Raw genomic sequence first — 18,253 nt, forward strand, 5'->3', positions numbered from 1 at the left:
TTTTAAAAGGGATAGTACATTGTGACAACTTTGAGCAAGGCTCATTCAATCCAGTATAATGTTAACTATCAGGTTAGATTATTTTCCATTAATTTACACAAGCAAGAAACTGAAGTGTATCTAAACAGGGAAGACAAAGATGGCTTTAAATTTTAAACGCAAACTATCAGCCAGATCCGGCAGTCTCTCTAATGTCTCTTCTATAGAAAGTTTGGTTTTAGGGAGAAAGTAAGATTTTTCCACATTTCTAAAGTGTTAAATTTCAAGCCCAAAATACCTTATGTAGCACAAAGGAAGTTGAAAGAGCATCCGGAGTGGTGAATTTGAGTCTGAGCTCATGGCAAGAAGGCAAGAAATGAGTCTGAAACCGCTAGCATTAGGCCAGCTCAGCTTTTTGACATTTGTAGGACTGAGGTTTTACATCCAGAGGTGATGGGTATGTTTTCAAAAGTACTTGTACCTGCTTTGTCCTTAGTAGTAGCATTTGGAAAGGTGTGAGGTTTGTTTCAACTGATACTATACCCAAAGTTACCCGAGTTACCACACAGCTCATGTTCCTAAGCTCTCCCAGCTGGAGCATGCTTATATTGAGGCAGAGGAGAGCAAAGCTCTGCAGGATAAAGTGACTGGTACATGTCAACAGACTACCCTGGCTTAGTTTTCAAAGCTTAGGTGCAGTGCTGCCGGCTGAACTGGTTTGCCTGTAGCATGGATCCCATTTGGAATGCATTCTTTAAATTAGTGCAATTATAAAGCTTTATATGCGTTCACATATGCACAGTTTCTTCCTGGTATATGCTTTGTTCAGGTACCATCATCGATAATCGGGTGTCGAACACAGCGGAAGAGAATGAAGTAGGTTCTTTGGCAGGTGAAGGCTTCATTGAGGTTCTTACTAAAAAGCAGCGTCGTCTGCTGGAAGAGGAGCGAAGGAAGAAGGAACAGGCTGCTCAGGTGAGGAGTGGGAGGCAGAAAAATCTTAACATGATAAGCTATTTGGAGTGCAGCCAGAGGAACAGGCCCCCAGGAGTGGATAATCAGAAAAACATGCAGTTGCCCAAAGCAGGATAAATCCTGTATTAGGCCCAGGAAACACATTTTGGCTTTGATAGGCAGGGGCCATTGGTTTGAAAAGGATGGATGGTTAAATTTCTGACTGTTCTTGTTTTCTAGCAGAATTGTTACTTGTGAGTTAAGGAGGGTTTTCTAAAGCGATCCTCATCCAAAGCAACTGGGCTCGCTAAGCCAAGTGGTTGGCTGTAGTTGGTGGGATATTGGGCAGCGTGAGCAGTGGAGGACCTCTGCGCCCTTGCTGTGTCAACAACGGGTTATTGGTAGAGCAGGGTGTGGTAGCTTCCTTGCCGGAGGTGTCATGTTTGTGTCTGGGCACCTGACCAGAAAGCATTTAACAAACTGGAAGCAGCGCTGACAATTTAATGTTCGTAACAGGATAAAGGAGTTGATTTACAAGAAAAAATTTAAGACTGCAGTGTCGATAGCTTAGTTAAGTAATGTTTAAGAAGGGTGCATTTATCTACACATATTGGGAAGACTGCAAATTCTAGGGGGATACGAGAATATTTTGACGTGAAGGGAGACTTAGTGAAATCTGGAGGACTAAATGCAAATGAAAAGCTTTGTTTGGAAATGTCTTCCTGACAAGGAGAGCTTGTGGTTGGTTCAGAGAGTCTCACAAGCAAAGTTACAAAAGCCTGGTTGCTTGGCATATTTAAAATTCAGCTGAAGACAATGTGAGAACGTGCAGTGGGAAAGGTCTTGCAGTTGCAGGTATGTGCTTCTCTTTCTGTTCAGATCTTGGCTCTGTGAAAGAGCCATCTCTGTATTGTGAAATTATTAATTGATTTTGCTGTAGCTGGAGTAAAAGAGAGGAATTAAGCAGAGCAAGTCTGTTGTAGTGTTAATTTTGCTTTGCTTTGTATCCTATCCTCTCAACTCCCCAAAAGACAAAAACCTGATGCTGCTGAAGGCAGCTTTTTTCACTGACTGGGGGAATCTCCCTGTAGCCACAGGGTCCATTAAAAAAAAAAAGGCCGGGGGGGCAGTCGGAATTACTTTGTATTGTTCTGTTACATGAGTTAGGGGCTTCTCACATTACACCATGTAGAAATCCAGTGTTTGAACTTGCCAGAACAGGCCGTGTTACCCCAGTGCAGTGACAGGTCTTACAGCCTGTGCCTTTTCTCTCTCAGGCACCAGCTAAGGCCCGTGTCCTTCAGTCTCGCATTCCTCCTCGATTTGCTAAGAAGCAGAACGGCTTGTGCTTGGAGCAAAGTGATGTAACAGTGTCTGGAAACAGCCTGGGCACAGAGATCTGGGAGAGCAACAGTCCAGGTGAGTTTGGGTCTGTCTGTTCCGAAGTGTTTTGCAGAGCTAGGGAATCCTCTGGTGTGTGCAGGAAGGACAGGGTGTCCGTGCTTAAGAGGAGACAACCTTCTCTTGGTTGATGCTGTAAGTGGGAGGGGAGCTAGCAGGCATCTGGAGTAACATCTGTTCAAAGCTACACTGTTCAATCAGCCTCCTCCTGTTGTTGACCATGTCAGTCTCCTAATCTATTTCTTGAATCTTTGTGTAACATTGAGATCCTACTGTATAGCATTTTCTAGCCTGTTGGGCTGGATCTACTTCAGCCATTTTCTTATTTTGCCTTCCTCTGTTTTCTCATCGTCTAGCACTGAATAGCTAGTACTTCCCTCATTTCTATCTCTGCCCTTTCTTTCTCCTGTTGTTTTCATGTTCCCAAAGAAATCTCTTCGCTGCTCTCTATTCTCGCTCTCCATACCCTGTGTTCTCTCTGTTGTATCATGTCTCAGCTGATTAGGCAACACTAGCTTTCTGCAATGGTGAAAATGTCCTATCTCAAGTCAAGAAATGGAAAGTTAATAGTGTAACATGCACAGCATACAAGATGTGCTCACAGTTGTGTTCTAAGCACCCTGCTCTCTGTTGTCTTCCAGCTCTTTCCGTTCAGTCTCCTGGCAGTGACTCCTGGAGCAAGCCTGTAAATACCTTCAATGGTACTGAATCTAGCACCACTGAGGTAAGTGGCACCCAGTATGCCATTTCAGGTATTGTGTGTATAAAATATTAACATAGGTGGCTTATGCTTCTCATTGCTCCATCTGTGCCTAGCGACTCTCAGCTCTGCTTGTGCAATTTTAAACTGTCTCTTTGCAATTCTGATCTTTTAGCTTGATGCTGCTCAAATCTTGACCTAGGGAGCCAAGCGCTGCTTGGTGTTACATGTGGGTATAAATCTGGAGTAACTGTCTGCTAGAGCTATTCCAGGGTTATGCTCCGACCTGGACGCAGAGTGTGGTTGAGGATGGTGGAATCCCATAGGTCATGTTTGTGTGCCTGATGCCTGTGAGCAGTGTGTAGCTGTAGCCTTAATGCAGGGAGGGCGGAGGAGGTTCCTGAATGCTTCACCTCTGGAGACCAGCATTCAAATCTGGTTTGGGTCACAAGTGAAATGAGGTTGGCAATCTCAGCCTGGTTGCTGTGTGGGACACTTTTTCCTTATTCTAAAGCCATGGTGTGGTTGGCGCACTGGTTAACCTGTCTCAGAGTTGTGTAGAGCTGAAGCAGCAGCCCAGGGATGCTGCAGGTCAGGCCCAACTCCTTTGCAGTTAACCAAGAATGCGATTTGAAAAGGGGACATGGTCTTGCTGTTTTCTGGGATTTTTTTTCCTCCTTTGTGGAGCTGGGTCGGAGTCCGGGGCTTTAACACATTTCGTGCTTTGCATAGCAGGGTTTTAAAGGCAGCCAGGGGGATAGTGGCATTGACTTGAGCGCGGAGTCTCGGGAATCCTCCGCTACCTCCTCTCAGCGCAGTTCTCCATATGGCACCCTCAAACCAGAGGAGATGAATGGGGCTGGCCTGGTCGACCCAAAGCCTGACTGCCAGAAGGAGCAAGTGCAGAAGCAATCTGATAAAAAGGTAATCTGGATTTGCAGCCAAGCCAGAGCACATAGTGAGAGATCTTGTGAAGTGGTTGTGCTGTTCTTGATAGCGTTTTTAAGGCTTGAGATTGGGTTATTCAGTCTTTGTGTCTCAGCCTCTCTGCTTTCCTGTTAAGGATTCAGATCAAGGCTCAGGACAGAACAAGGAACACAAGCCTGGACCAATCGGCAACGAACGCTCCCTGAAAAACAGAAAGGGTTCGGAGGGAACGGAACGGCTGGAAGGGAATATTCCCCCTGTTAACGGGGTGGAAATTCACGTGGATTCTGTACTTCCTGTGCCACCCATTGAATTTGGAGTAAATCCTAAAGTGAGGATTGAATTTAATTTTATCTTCTTGGTGATTTGAGCTTGTTGAGATATGAAAGGTGGGTTGAGGCAGAAGGATTATTTAGAGGAAGCTTCCAGCTGTAGATTTGCCTTAGATTTTGTTACTGACACAAACCGGGTACTCAAGATGTCTTGGCAAACGTGTAATACCCTTTTGGAAATATTATCCTAGGGACCAGCTGGGGTGGTAACAGAGGTGAGGGACAAAAATATGGCCATCTAAGCCTTTGTGTGCCTCTGGGGTTTGCCTGCTGCTGCGTGCTGAGAAGTGTCTTTTTGTTCTTTTCAGCAAGGCTTACTGGAGGACAATCTTTAGTTTCTAGTGTCATGATTCAGGCTAAAGTCATTAACCATGAGAAGCAGACGGGTGGCCCTTGGCCCTGGATTTGAATTTTGTGTGTTTTGATTTTTCAGGACTCTGACTTCAGCTTGCCACCTGGTTCTGCCTCTGGCACTGCAGCTAACCCAGTCACCAAATTGCAGGATGCCTTGGCCAGTAATGTAAGTATTTATTTTTTTTTTGTTTTGTTGGCATTGATTAATTGGAAATGCTCCTTAGTTAAACCTCAGATGCTTCCAAAGAGAGCAAGCATATTTCTTTGCAGTTGACTTCACACTTAAAGCTTAGGCAGCACATGTGACTGAAATCCATAATGGAAATCTGTGCCCTCAAGGTACCGTGATAGAATGAGCATCACTAGCTCAGAAATGACATGGGGACTAGCTCCATTATCATTCAGTGACCTGTGTAAACCAAGAGGTATTGCAGATCTCCGAGATCACCATTCTCCTCCTGTGAGACACGAAAGAGTACTGGTAATGGACATGATGCAAATAGTGGTGTGTTTGGGCCCAGACTGATGGCTTCCTCAGAAGGTCTCATCTGCCACAGCAAGGCAGAGAACTTGTTAGTCAGGTCCTTTGGGAGGTTTCCTAGCTTCTTCCAGCCATTTGAGTATTTCATTATAATATGTGAAAGAGCGACCACACTGAAAGCCCAGCTTGTGGTTCAGCTGTGGATGGCAATGTGAGAAAACTCACAAAGCTGCTTTTGAAATGTCTTTGTAGGCTGTTTGATTTTGGAGGTTTGTCTTAAAAGGTGTTTCTTTTCAGAAGTGCTCTTTCAGAAACAAGTTTTGTCTGAAATTTAGGTAGGTTCCAAGTATGGGACAGGAGGGGGAACTCTTCTGCAAATTGAAGTTACTGGGTCAAATTGATGCTTAAGTGGAAGCTGGTGTAACTCAACATAGAAGTTGTCATTGCACATCACCGAAGCTTCACTTACTCCAACAGCAGAATGGATCATGGTTAACACCTGCAGTACCACTGAGGATTAAATCCTTTGAGGTGTAGTTACTAGAGCTACCAGCTGAGTCTCTCAGCCTTAGTAGCTCATGGCATTCTCGGAAGAGTTTATAAAGTATTCACCATTTACGAATCTCCCCTCAGGCAGGGTTAACGCAGTCCATTCCCATTCTACGAAGAGATCATCACCTCCAGCGGTGCATTGGCCTGAACCCGATGTCCTTCCCCACTGCAGACCTTACCCTTAAGGTAAGCAAACTGGCATGCGTGTTTGTCCTAGGTGTGGATGCCATGTCTCCGTGTAGTGGGGTATGGAGAGAGTAGTGAGGATGGAGAGATCTTTCCCAGAGTGTTCTGTTAAGTACTGCTAAATCTTTAATTAGCTTCTGTAAAAGTTGTGCATATATGCTGTTTAACATGGGCAAAAAGGCCCCAGAACAAATGAAAGAACCCAAACATACAAACAGCAACAACAAAAAGAAACAAACTAAACCAAAACAAAAAACACCACCACCCCAAAAGCTCAGCAAATCCGAAAGGGGACTGAGTGTTTGCGAAGGATGCTTGCCCATTGGAAATTGGTGTGAAACCCCTTGACCTGAGACCTGCCGGCTTTCTGCTATGACTAGACTAGATTGAATTTCAACTAACAGGTCACAGATGAGCAACTGTAGGCTTCAGTATTGTCCTCCCTATTTGAACTGTCTGTAGTTATTGTCCTTCGTTTCCATAGATGGAGTCTGCTCGTAAAGCTTGGGAAAACTCTCCTAGTTTACCAGAACAGAACTCCCCAGGAGGTGCAGGCTCAGGCATCCAGCCTCCTTCCAGTGTTGGAGCTTCCAACGGTGTCAGCTACAGCTCTTTTGGTGGAGTTTCTATGCCTCCTATGCCTGTGGCGTCCGTAGCACCTTCTGCATCTATTCCAGGTACCTGCAAACTGCAGCAGCAGTGTTTGCGTTGTCTGGTTGGTATCTAGGATCCTCAGATTCTAGTAGACGAAGAGCATGGTGAGAAGGGCTTCCAAGTGAAGTAACTGTCTGGCTGGTATCTAACAGATTCTTAACAGCAATTGAGGCAAGATAGAAAGAGGGACCGTCTGCCCGCTTTGGAGAATGTTACTTGAGTGTGACTGATATAAACTTAGCACGAGGACAACTTTCTGTGTAGTAGCAGCAAGTCTCTGTGATGTCTCAATAGATCCTGCTTACCCTTCACTGTGCGCTCAATAGAATAGAAGGGAAGTGAAGAAACCGATGGCTGAGAGACTTCAAAAGCCCCAATATCAACCATACCTCTGCTCATTTTGCTATTTAAGTCGCAGGTTCTGAGCACCTTCTGCTTTTTGTGCAGAATAAAAACTTGCTTACAGTTTGCAAAACTCTGGGAGATGGGAAGGTGTGGCTATCCTTCAGTTAGAGGGAAAGCTTAAGCTCAGTCATGTTAGATAGTGTGTATAATTAAGGAGAGCATTTGGAAAAAGCAAATATATTTGGATTCTCTGACTCCTGGATCCCGAAGAACCTCTTGTGCATGCGCTGTCCTTCTCACTCCCCAATTCAAGGATGGAGTGGAATACACCGGGCAGAAGCGATAGTGAGTTGGCCACTGTAGTGACTCTTAGTAGCTTCCACTTGGAAAACAGTTTGTTCCGAGTCAGCTGATCTCCCCCCCACACACCCAATTTTGCTTGTAAATCCCGTGGTTCAGATCAGATCTGCACAGAACCACAGGAGCAGCACAGCACTTTCTAATTGTTGCCACCCTTGGGGTGAATATGGTCTCTTGAGTGAAGGTCTCAAACATCATGTTTGTGCTTTCTGTCCCTCCTAGCTGCAAAGATGAGGTGATTGCAGAGCAGGTTTCTGGTGTTTAGGAACAGTTTGGAGTGCAGCATACCGGTTCCTGAACTGTTAGTGTATCTGTCTCTCTTTGTGGAGCTGGAAAATCTGGGTTTACATGTAGCCCCTTACAGAAAGGTGTGATTAATTCTTAATAAGCCTGCTGCTGTAAGTGGGCTGCTGGCTTTGGTATGTGCACTCATGAGCTTTACAGGCTCTTTTGAATGGGTACTATGTTTGTGTTGACTTGCTGAAATGGTCACTGTGAGAAGTAGGACATAGTCTTGACCTGCAGGTCTGTGCAGCATACTGTGTCTGTATCTCCCCTGTACCTTGAATTTACAGCCTGCTTTCTCTGGTGTTTAGGTAACCATATTCCACCCCTGTATCTGGATGGCCATGTGTTTGCAAGTCAGCCCCGCCTGGTCCCTCAGACAATACCTCAGCAGCAAAGCTACCAACAGGTAAGAGAAAGTACAACTAGCTAGTGGTTTCTCAAGGAGCCTTCAGGGTGGCATTAAGAAATGAGGAGTCATTCATTTCTCTGATGGCCCAAAGGAGCTTAGGTGTGGCTCCCTTTAGGTTCCTTGAATGCTCCTTCCCAGTGGGTGTCACAGGTTAGTGAAACTGAAGGGAGTTGAGGGGGATTTTCCCTTTTGGACTGGGCTTAACTGAAGCAGATGCTGAGGCGTCTGTATGAGGTAGTGACTTTCAGTAAATTCCACAGCCAGTCAATACTGATGAGCAATTTCACTAGCCTTAGTAAATAGGTTGTTAATAAGGTCGGGGAGAGCCCCTTCAAGGTAAGAGTGCAGGCAAGTGAGGGGTGGGATTGTCAGTGCAGTGCCTGTTCTGTGTGGAGCACGTTGGTCCCCTCATGTGTCCATCAAATGCCTCTTGCAGGCGTTGGTCTTCGTTCTTGGGTGTTTATGCAGTATCTTCCCCTGCCAGTGTCTGCTGTTCTGTCGAAAGATGCAGGGGCTTGGTAAAGATGCAGAACAGCTAATTGTCATGACAGAGTGACTAATGGAGGAAACTGATGGATTTTTAACAGCCTGGGAGAGCTTCTGGCTCCTCTTGTACCTCTCAGTCATCTTATTTTCTTCTGCAGGCTGCTGCTGCTCAACAGATTCCCATTTCCCTCCACACATCCTTACAGGCCCAAGCTCAGCTTGGGCTGAGGGGTGGTCTGCCTGTTTCCCAGTCCCAGGAGATGTACAGCTCTATACAGCCCTTCAGGTAACTGCTTCCATTGCCTTCTGGTCTGAACTCTTCTGTTCCTGATGGCCATGTACATTGATCAGATACTCCACACTCATCTCTTCCCCCTTTGTTGACATCCTGCTTCCCCTAGTAACGTTGCCGAGGTGGAGAGCAAAGATATCGGGGCACATAAGTACCCCGGGGCATGAGTACCTGCATAGCAAAATTAAATAACTTTTTTTATTAGATACAAACCAGAAGACCAGAACAGAATAAGTACCTGCACTTTGGAAAAAAAATTGACAAATTCAAATTAGGAAATCAAACACAAGTCTAACAGCAACAGTACTTGGTTACAGGAACTGCTTACTAGAATTGAAGGAATGAGACATCCACTTCAGAGTTGTGCTGACTGTGGGAATCATACTCTGTACCCCCTTTCCTGCATGAGATGAGAGTGAGTGATCAGAATAGTCCTTCAAGGCCACAAAAACCTAGACACTGAGGTTTAAAAAAAACCCCTTATTTTGCTAGAGCTGTTTGAATATGTAACTTCTTATTCTTTTTTGCTTTGCAAAACTGCTGCAGACTTCTGGTAACCTGAATCCTCCCTTACTACGAACCCAGAGCTTATTGTGCAGGATATTGATATATACATTTTGGATATGACACAATGTCATTCTGTTGAATATTTCTACAACACAAGGGGCTGGTTGTAAGAGCTTAAGAGTGGAAGTAAAAACCGCTGTAACTAAAATGGAAAGTGGCATCACAGTTTACCTCTAAGCTGTCAATTTAGTAGAGTCTGAGAACTGCTTGCTGATATGGTTTGGCAGAGTGTGTGTGTCTATAGTCTCCAAAGGTTTTCTGCATAATGACTTGAGTGTATCTTTCTTCTCCAGGTCTCAGGTGTATATGCACCCCAGTCTGTCTCAACCCAGCACCATGGTCCTGACCGGAGGCACTGCTCTGAAGCCTCCGTATTCCGCCTTCCCAGGCATGCAGCCCTTGGAGGTGGTGAAAACCCAGTCTGGGTCCCCCTATCAGCCCATGAATGGAAGCCAGACGCTGGTTTATGAAGGCCAGATAAACCAGGCGGCTGGTATGGGAGCTTCCCAGATGATGGACTCTCAGCTTACACAGGTTAGGAGCAGGGCTTGCAAGCCACCCCCTTGTCCAGGCTGTTTCACAGCCACTTGTTTCTGAGACTGGGTTGAAACTAGTATTTGTGCCGAGTCATGTGTTTGTGTAAACTAAGCTCTTTGTAAAGAGGCAAAAGAATTCCCCAAGAGGCTCTGTTCTCTTGGGGAGCAATGTTTCAAACGTGCAGCACCTTATTTAATGAGATTCTTGCTAATTACTTGTCTGTCCCTGCTGAGATGTCATGTTGTAACTTGGAAGTCCTTGCCCTCGATGTACATGTTTTGTGCAGATCAAACCTTGCAGTGCTTCATGCATAAGAGGCTGTGATGCAATAGTTGTCCTAAAAGTACCTCTTCTGAGAGCCGAATCACAATTGTCTCCAGGTTTAACTTGGCTTCCAGGGTAACTAGGACCTCTTACTAAAAAGCTCATAAGTCTTCTCAATTCATTTGTTATCCAGGCCTTACTTACAACTTGTGCTGATCCGTTTGGCGTCATTGTAGCAAGAATTTCATTGTGTGAAAAAGTTTTTGTAAAGCATGGTTCAGATAAAGACACTGAATCCTACTGTGAGCATAGCTGTATGTGTGGACCTGTGTTCTGAGTCTCTGGAGAAGTTTGATACTTTCATTAAACTCATCTTACATTTATTTTGTGCAACATGTTAAGGTTTATTTTTTGTTTAAAGCGGGATTTTTACATTGTGACTGACTTAAAAATAAAGAGTTAATCCTGAAAGTAACTTAGCTGAGGAAAATACAGAGGCAAACTAAATATCTGAAGAAATGTTTTATCTGTCATAAACTAGTAACTTGGTCTCTTGTGTCACCCTTAGATTTATCTTTTTTATTTATTACAAAGCGTTATCATAGAACTTCCCAAACTGTGAGAACTGTCAGATGAATCGGAGGGAACAGGAGGCTCATGAGTCCCGAGCTGCACTTTTTTTAAAGTATTCTTAATTATTACCATCATCAGTTTGAAGCTCACTGCAGGACATACGTCTGAGGTCTCTATCGCTTTCTCTGGAGGTTCCAGTCCCCAAAATGCTTTGGCATGAATGTGTAGCAGACTTTCTGATTTGGGTATCAAAGCTGCGAACAAAATGCCTGACACTGAGCTATCTGACGTTGCCATCATATAAAGAGAAAACGCGCTCATGCAGTGACCATGAGGAGGACTGAAGAACTGGGTGAAGGTTCTAGGCAAGGAGAACGGCCCTGTGTCTTGAGTGCAGTTAAGTTAATTTGCCATGTGAGAAGCCCAGCTGATAGGGTATTGGCAACATTACCAGAAGATGCGTTTCAGTGTGAAAGTCCCTCTGTTACACTGATTTGCATTTATTCTGTGCCAGACTGCACTGTTTGTGAGCTTCCTTTAGCAATGCTGTGCTTTCAGGGTGTTGGGAGATGACGTGTCAAACACAAGACTCTTATTGCCATTAAGTAACTGCGTGTCCTTATCACACAGCTAACAATGCCTGTGCCTGGCTCCCAGCTTCCTCTGCCCCGCTACGGCTCTGGCCAGCAGCCCCTAATTCTACCACAGTCCATCCAGCTCCCTCAGGGGCAAAACCTTCCTGTAGGAGCTCCCCGAAGAATCCTCCCTCCTGGATCCCAGCCTTCTGTTCTTGCTACCAGCAGGGAGGTAAGGATCAACTCCTGTGTGCTCGTCTTGGCATTCGTTAACCCTCCTGCATTGAAGTTCTGCCCCTTGATCTTGCTTGTTAAAGGGGAGACTGGCTCGTTTGGGATCCTTAAATATCAAAGCTAAGGACTGGTGTTAAATTGAAGGAGCCCTCTTCCCCTCATCTCCAAAGTGGAGGCCAGCAGTTTTTCAGGTTTTGCTGCTGGTCATCATTCTGTTTCCAGGGAGCCACATCCTGCCTTCATCCAGTTTGGAGTCTCCAGTTTTATTACATGTTTACACAGGTTTCCCCAGAGTGCTTGAGGGGTGGTGAGCTCCAGACACAGTTGGAATACTGCCCAGATATTTCACACTGTTGTGAAGCTTGTCCATTTGAGTAGGTATATTAATGTCATGTCTGGTTTGATGGATTTGTATCATAAGTTTGTCTATAATAGAGGAGAGAGAGCACAGCAGTTAATTTCCAGGTTCTGTATTTGCTTGTGCTGCTGGCTTGTTGATTTAATACAAGCAGATTATCTCACTTAGAAGCCTCACTTTCTTCACCTGAAAAATGTTTCTTCTTTTAACGGGTGCCCATTAATGGGTAGAAGGGCAAAGATTTGGTTTAAGTGTTTATATGAAGTAGTGAGTGATTTGTGAATGCAACAACGATACTCTCTCTCTCTCATTTTTCTCTGTAGTCCTCCCAAATGGAAATGAAAGGGTTTCATTTCTCCGACGGTAAACAGAATATGTCCTCCGGAGGGTCTGTACCAGCACCACATACGTACAGGTAAAATGTTTACAGAACTTGGCCTCTGTAGTCAGAATGGGGAAGAAGTAGTGTTCCCCATCTGCAGTGACATGGTGCACGCATCATCCCTGTACAAGATTCACTTGGGTTTTCATGTGTAGAATGTGCTTACTGTAGTCCAAATACTTGTATCAAAATCCATGATCATGGCTTTCATTTTTGGGTGTGGGCTAGTGTGTATCTGACTTGGGCCTTTGTGCTTGTGGGAAGTGCATGAAGTTATTTGTTTACTGAGTCTGAAAGAGAAATTGAAATTGGTCTGTGCTTTTGAGTGTTCCTTGTTAAGGTGGAAAATTTGAGGGTCATTGAATAAAGGTTTTAGTTTCCAGCATGGTCCTCTCAAGATGAGAGGTGCTAATGTCAAGAGATACCAAACCTTCAGGTCATTGAGCTTTTTGGGACGTGGAATTACTTTATTTTTTCTCCTAACCAATCTATGTGTTGTCTTTTGGTCTGGGGAGCCCACTGGTCTGCACAGCACAGACTCATGCCCTGTCTACTGCTGCTTTCTGCTCTCTTTTTTTTTCTTTCACACATGAATAAGGTTCTCATTCCATTGTAGAATTTACTCCATGAATATTGTCGACTCTTCGATTTCCAGGCCTAGCTCTGCCAGCCCAAGCGGGAAGCCGGCTGGACCAGCAGTTAGTATGGGCTCTGTGCAAGGACACTATGTACAGCAGGTACTGTAGATCAGTGCTTTGTTTGACCCAACATATCTGCTCTTCTATACTGTCAGGCATGTGCCTTGGACTTAAGAGGGGTGGCAGAAAGGCATGTGTACTGAAGCTGTATGTGGGAGCTGTTATTTTCCCTGCAGTGGGGGTGGGTGGGTGTTATACTGAGAGATTAGAGGACTACCTGTTGTTTGTTGTTTTTATGGGTTATTTGCATTGCCGGACCTGTGAGACGCTTTATGAGGTGTTTTAGGACAGCAAAGTGTGACAGAATAGAAGAAATACCTGATTTTTGGAGCAAGTTTGAGGTCTTGCATGAATGATGGTCACAGTTTGTTTTTTATATCTGCCTTGAGGTCTCTGTGCTAGCTAATGCTTTGTTTCTGTATGTCAAAAGGCAAAGCAGCGGGTGGATGAAAATAAAGCCAACCTGGGAGCAGTAAAGCTGCAAGAAACAGCTTCCACAAACCAGATGAAGCCAGTGCGCACAGGAGCGATCAAACCTCAGGCAGTCAAAGTGGAGGAAAGCAAGGCCTAGGAGCACGTCTGATGCCCAGCTGGTCCTGCTGCCTGAGAGGCACTGCAGCTTAGACTGGAGCCCGCTGGATCTCCTGAAAATCTCACCAGATTACTCCCTGCCCCACATTGACTGACTACAGTGACATCATCCAAGCCCCTCTCCCAGCAAAGCAGCTTGAAACAGTGGATATGACATTGACCTGCTTGCTTTAAAACAAACCAACCGTGTGACTTCTAAGTGGCTCGAGCCATTTTATTTTTCCCACCCCCCCCCCCACCCCTCCAGCCCCATCCACAGGTAGCTGTGATCGTTCACTTGGCAAAGCCCATCCTTCTCCTTCCCTACTTCTGTCTCAGCAGAGTGGCAACTAGGGGAGAGGGGTTAGTTTGAGGTTTTTCATTTTAAAGGCAGCTGAGGTTTTTACGAAAAAGCTGTATCTTTGTTTATAGCAGAACTTTTATATGTTCTCTTATTTCCCACCCCCTTCTTTCTGCTTCCAGAAAAGAATTTCCTTCAGCTAAAGTTATGTTCTGACAAAACTCTGCTTAGTTTTATATATGGTTCTGCGCTACGTTGAGAATCTTGACCCTTCTAAATTGAGTGAATTTGGGTATATTTTTTCCCCAGATGGTTTAGCCTTTCGGATTATTTGATTTTAAAAAACAGGACGGTTATGGCATTCATTAATTTTTCAGTGTTTTTGTTTTAAGCTAGGAGCAGCGCTTGCATTAGAAGTAAATGTGTACTAAAGGTATATAGTAGATCAGTGGATTAATCTTGTAACTTGCACCACTTTAACTGTAGCTTTGGGGTGCCCTGTGCACAACCAAAAGTGGCATTTTTGTTTTAAGGAAAAAAACCCACCAAATTTCTGTTGCAAGCCCATCTGGATCTAGGTTTTGGTTTTGTTTGTGGGTTTGGGATTTTTTAGTGACTGCCAAACACACAACAAAATGTGAATCATAGATTTACGAACTGTAGAATCTGTTAAGAAAAAATCTCTTTACCACACATGGGTCAGAAGAGTTGGCTAGAGCCAATGGGTCTGTATGGACTACTTTTTGTAGTTGTGATGCTCTTATGCTCCCTACCTTGGCCGCTCTAATTCTCTGTGTCTCCTGAGACTTGTTCTATATTGTGTTTGTCCCTTGGGGCTGCTCTCCTAAGCTTTGCTCTTCTCCTTTTTCCCTAGATCTTGCTTTCTGTTCCTCTAAGTCATGGCCTTTTGTAAAATTTGCGTAGAAACGCATTGGTAAGGGAGCCCCTCTGCGAAGCAGCTGTTTTAGCACACTTGGAACCTCCTTTTTTGTGTTGGAAGCGCATGGTTACAGAGGCAATTTGGAATCATCCTTTTACGCTCCTTCCCCAGATGAGCAGCAAAGGATTCTTTACTTTTGACGCAGTTGCATATAGTGTGTATACAGCGTCATCACCTTATGCTTTCTTACCAATACTCGATGATCTATGAAAGGAAGGTCCCAGTGGGAGGGGGTTGGGGTTTTATTTCTTTGGTTGTTTGGTTTTGGTTTATGTGCGTGTGTGTGCGCGCGTGTGTGTGTAGATTTTAGGATGGACTTACAAGTTCCTGAAAGTGCTTGGAGTCCTTCAGCTGACAGTAGTCTTAAGTATACTCAGCTACTTTCAGCTAACTTGGTTTGTGTTGTTTAGCTGTTTCAAAATGTAAAGTAGGCTGGTCACTCTGAAGTGAGGGAAAGAAAACTTCATTTCTGTGAGACATGATAGCTTGCTACTGGCTGTGCCGTCTGCATCTGCTAGGTGGCAGCAAGTCATTTGTTGGTGGTTCCAAAGAAGATATTTTGAACAAAGAATGTATTTGGGAAGGGATCTGAAAGGTGTTCTTGTTTCTTCGTTTGCTTTCCCCCCCCCCCTTTCTAGGAAAGATCCTTCATAAATTTCTAGGGATGCTTTTGAGGTTTTAAGCTAAGTATAAATAAGAATTTTATACAGTAGCTTTAAAGAGCTTAGAAACCTAAACTAACTTAGACATAGTAATGTCCCCTCTCCACAGGTGTCCCCATTGACCATGGCAGAGAACCCGAAGGGAAAGGGATAGGATGGTACTTTAAGAAAAATAAAAGCTCTTTTTTTCTTCATGTTTTAGGGATTTTTAACTTCAGAGCAGAGTGTGCCAGCATCTCTCTAGCGTCCTCCTTAAAGTACAGGGTTTGAGATTTAGCAACAAATATTTCCCCGGCCTTCAGACATCTCCCAGACCTGCATCCTCATCTGCTAGTCCTGCTCCCAACATTTTCCAAAGATTGCTCCACCAGTAAGTCATCCCATCTCCCTTTCTGTTTTCTTCCTTGGAATACCATGAACAACAGAATTGTCTGTTTTTTCTTTATTATCCTTCTGCCCAGCTGGCCCTAGTTAATATCAGCCCAGAATCTAACTGTAATGGCTAAAGAGACTTATCCGAGCCCCCCTCTTCTCATCTCTTTCCTACCCTAGACACACTACTTAAGCTTTACAAAGACACTAACCTCTTTCCTCCCACCTATATGACTTTAAAATGGTCACATGTGTTGGAGAAACTGGGTTATTGCTAGATAAGAGTTATTGCAGTCCCTCTGGTGTAAATGCCATCAGAACTACTTCCTGTTGAAAAAGGTCACCCTTCTTTCTCTTTTAACCCCTCTGTTCCTTCCCCCAACAGAATAAAACACTAGAATTTATTTATACGTATTTGATGTTGTAGGTCTAGGTGAAAAAGTAATTGTTTCACTGCTCTATTTATATATTATGTCTGAATTATTCTGTGCAGGAAAGGCCAAGAAATGCATGTGAGCTTCATTCCATTCCTCACCTTTGCGTGACTGTCAGCTGCAGTTGGCAAGACTCTCTTTCACTTAATGGAGTTTTGTGTGATGGAAAGCAGTTTTAGAGCCCAGGTTTCTTAGGTGCAATATCCTTCTTCTCTAGCTTATATTTTTGTTTGTTTGTTTAAAGCTAGTAGAAGGCTAGTGCAGTTTGTGGTGCTCTTGACTCAAAGTAGTCTCTGATCTTCAAGGTGCAGAAATGCCAGGGGTGCTGATACTAGTTCAGCTTGGGGAAGAGGAGAATGGAGATGTATAGAATGTGGATACGGTTTATACGGGGATAATTCTGCTTGACGTCTCCACTGCTGAACGGTTGGGCCCTAATGATCTATTCCTTTGCGAGTTGCTTTTGCTTTGACTGGAAATCAGCTACCAAATTGCAGGCTCCTTCTGCTAGGAAAGGTGCAGGGGGAGGGAGAGGTGGAATCCATATTTTCAGCAACAATGGGTGAAGCAGAAATATTCAGAGGCTGACTTTGCTGCTTTTTGTTCAGCTGCAGGTCTGAAGCATGTGTATAATCAGTTCTCTTAGCACGCAGTGATTCGTGGCCTAAGCAGCTGCAGTCAGTGCTGCTTTCCTCTCCACCCTGCTTTTAGCTTTTAATTAAAAAAAAAGAAAAGGTTAGGGAAATAAAAAAGGAAGGAAAAAAAGAAAGAGTGCTCCAGTATATTTTTAAATGACAAGTGGAGGCAGCACGGTCACCAGTGAAACAGGTATTAATGTTGATCTTCCATAATCCGCTCCTGGCGCTGCCGTGTGGCAGCCGTGCAGCGGTCGGTAACTCTGAATGTGTTTGCAGCCCATTGGACTGCATACGTGTTTGTGTTCATGCAGAGGCACTCCATTTAACGGTTTCCTTGCAAGAATGCTGCAAAGCTACAAGCTGCTCTGTGGTTCCTGTGTATTTATAGATATATATTAAAAAAAAAGAAAAAAAAAAAGCCTAGCATTTTTGCTACGTCTCACCTTTTGGCAGGCTGCTATATTCACTTTCAGGCGAGCACCACTGCATGCCAAGATCTTGTTCTGTTGCGTTTTGTTAACCTTCCCTTTTGCTTCTGACTGGTTAAGCACAGGTTAATTCCTTGTAGCGCAGGTTATTTTTGACATACAGTAGCCCAGTTTCCTTGTAAGAAGACGCATTTGTGAATAAGAATTAATTTATAACAGGCATCAGGATACTTAGTTGTGGCCCATCGACAGAAAAGGTGCGTTTTGCAGAAGCAGTGGAACTGCTGACTGTGAAGAGACAGCAGCAGTCCAACTGCTTTTCTTTTTGTTGTTGTTTGTTTTAATCCAAAGACCACCAGATTTTTCTGGTGGCCACAGCCACCCCCTTGGGTTTAGTGGCCCGTCCCGGCTCCTCAAGATGTCTGCAGCCACAACTTGGACGTTCCCCTGGGAATCACAGCAGCGGCAGTGAGGCGCTCGCCCTTTAGCATGTCTCCAGGCGTTGTCCTTAGCTGGAATCCTTCCTCTGGTTCTGTATAAATTGCATTTGTTGTTTCTCAAGGGGATACTGTACTCCTTAAAGCTTTTAACCTCATGACATGTATAGTAAATTTTTTTTGGCCTTTCCTCTCTTTGTCTTTTCATGTAGACCAGATATTTGAAAGGGCAGACGATGGATAATTGTGTAACGTGCAACCTGTTTATATTTTTTGGAAACTTTTACTTGGACCGGAACTCGAATCACGGAATCACCAGGCCAGTTGCGGCACACTCTTTATTGCCCTTTTTCCTCGTTTCAGTACCTATTGTTTCTCCTTTCAAATATGTGATTGTATTAGCTCTTTCCATATGAAAGAATTCTCCTTATTTAAATAAAAAAAATAAAAAAAATTAAGGCAGATTATGCTTTTCTCAAATTCACTTGTACCTTGTCTGGTTCTTTCAGTGAAAGACTTGATTTTAAAGGTTTTTTTTTTTAATTATTTTTTAAAAAATTCTTTCTTGACCGGAGGTGGCCAC

At 44.1% G+C, this 18,253-nt stretch overlaps 1 protein-coding gene and 1 non-coding gene across 12 annotated transcripts in view; both read left to right on the forward strand.

Annotated features, from left to right (window-relative positions):
- PRRC2B (proline rich coiled-coil 2B) overlaps positions 1–18,150 on the forward strand; it is a 52,402-nt gene extending 34,252 nt beyond the window's left edge. For 4 of the 11 annotated variants that reach the window (XM_054221070.1, XM_054221072.1, XM_054221071.1 and 1 more), the window contains exons 18-32: positions 809–954; positions 2,211–2,352; positions 2,976–3,058; positions 3,767–3,958; positions 4,098–4,292; positions 4,727–4,813; positions 5,762–5,866; positions 6,351–6,543; positions 7,822–7,919; positions 8,567–8,694; positions 9,561–9,801; positions 11,272–11,448; positions 12,132–12,223; positions 12,807–12,927; positions 13,319–18,150. In XM_054221070.1, the coding sequence (XP_054077045.1) occupies positions 809–954; positions 2,211–2,352; positions 2,976–3,058; positions 3,767–3,958; positions 4,098–4,292; positions 4,727–4,813; positions 5,762–5,866; positions 6,351–6,543; positions 7,822–7,919; positions 8,567–8,694; positions 9,561–9,801; positions 11,272–11,448; positions 12,132–12,223; positions 12,807–12,927; positions 13,319–13,459 (2,141 nt within the window). In that variant the 3' untranslated portion in view covers positions 13,460–18,150. Of the gene's footprint in view, positions 1–808; positions 955–2,210; positions 2,353–2,975; positions 3,059–3,766; positions 3,959–4,097; positions 4,293–4,726; positions 4,814–5,761; positions 5,867–6,350; positions 6,544–7,821; positions 7,920–8,566; positions 8,695–9,560; positions 9,802–11,271; positions 11,449–11,732; positions 11,829–12,131; positions 12,224–12,806; positions 12,928–13,318 lie in introns of those variants that run through there. The other 7 variants (XR_008469329.1, XR_008469328.1, XM_054221076.1 and 4 more) reach the window with 7 other exon arrangements.
- Positions 6,795–6,882, forward strand: LOC128917742 (small nucleolar RNA SNORD62). Its single transcript, XR_008469347.1, has one exon. It is a non-coding gene; the product is annotated as a small nucleolar RNA SNORD62 (small nucleolar RNA).
- Positions 18,151–18,253: the final 103 nt, after the last annotated feature.

This window comes from Rissa tridactyla, chromosome 14, assembly GCF_028500815.1.
Source record: "Rissa tridactyla isolate bRisTri1 chromosome 14, bRisTri1.patW.cur.20221130, whole genome shotgun sequence".
NCBI lineage: Eukaryota > Metazoa > Chordata > Aves > Charadriiformes > Laridae > Rissa > Rissa tridactyla.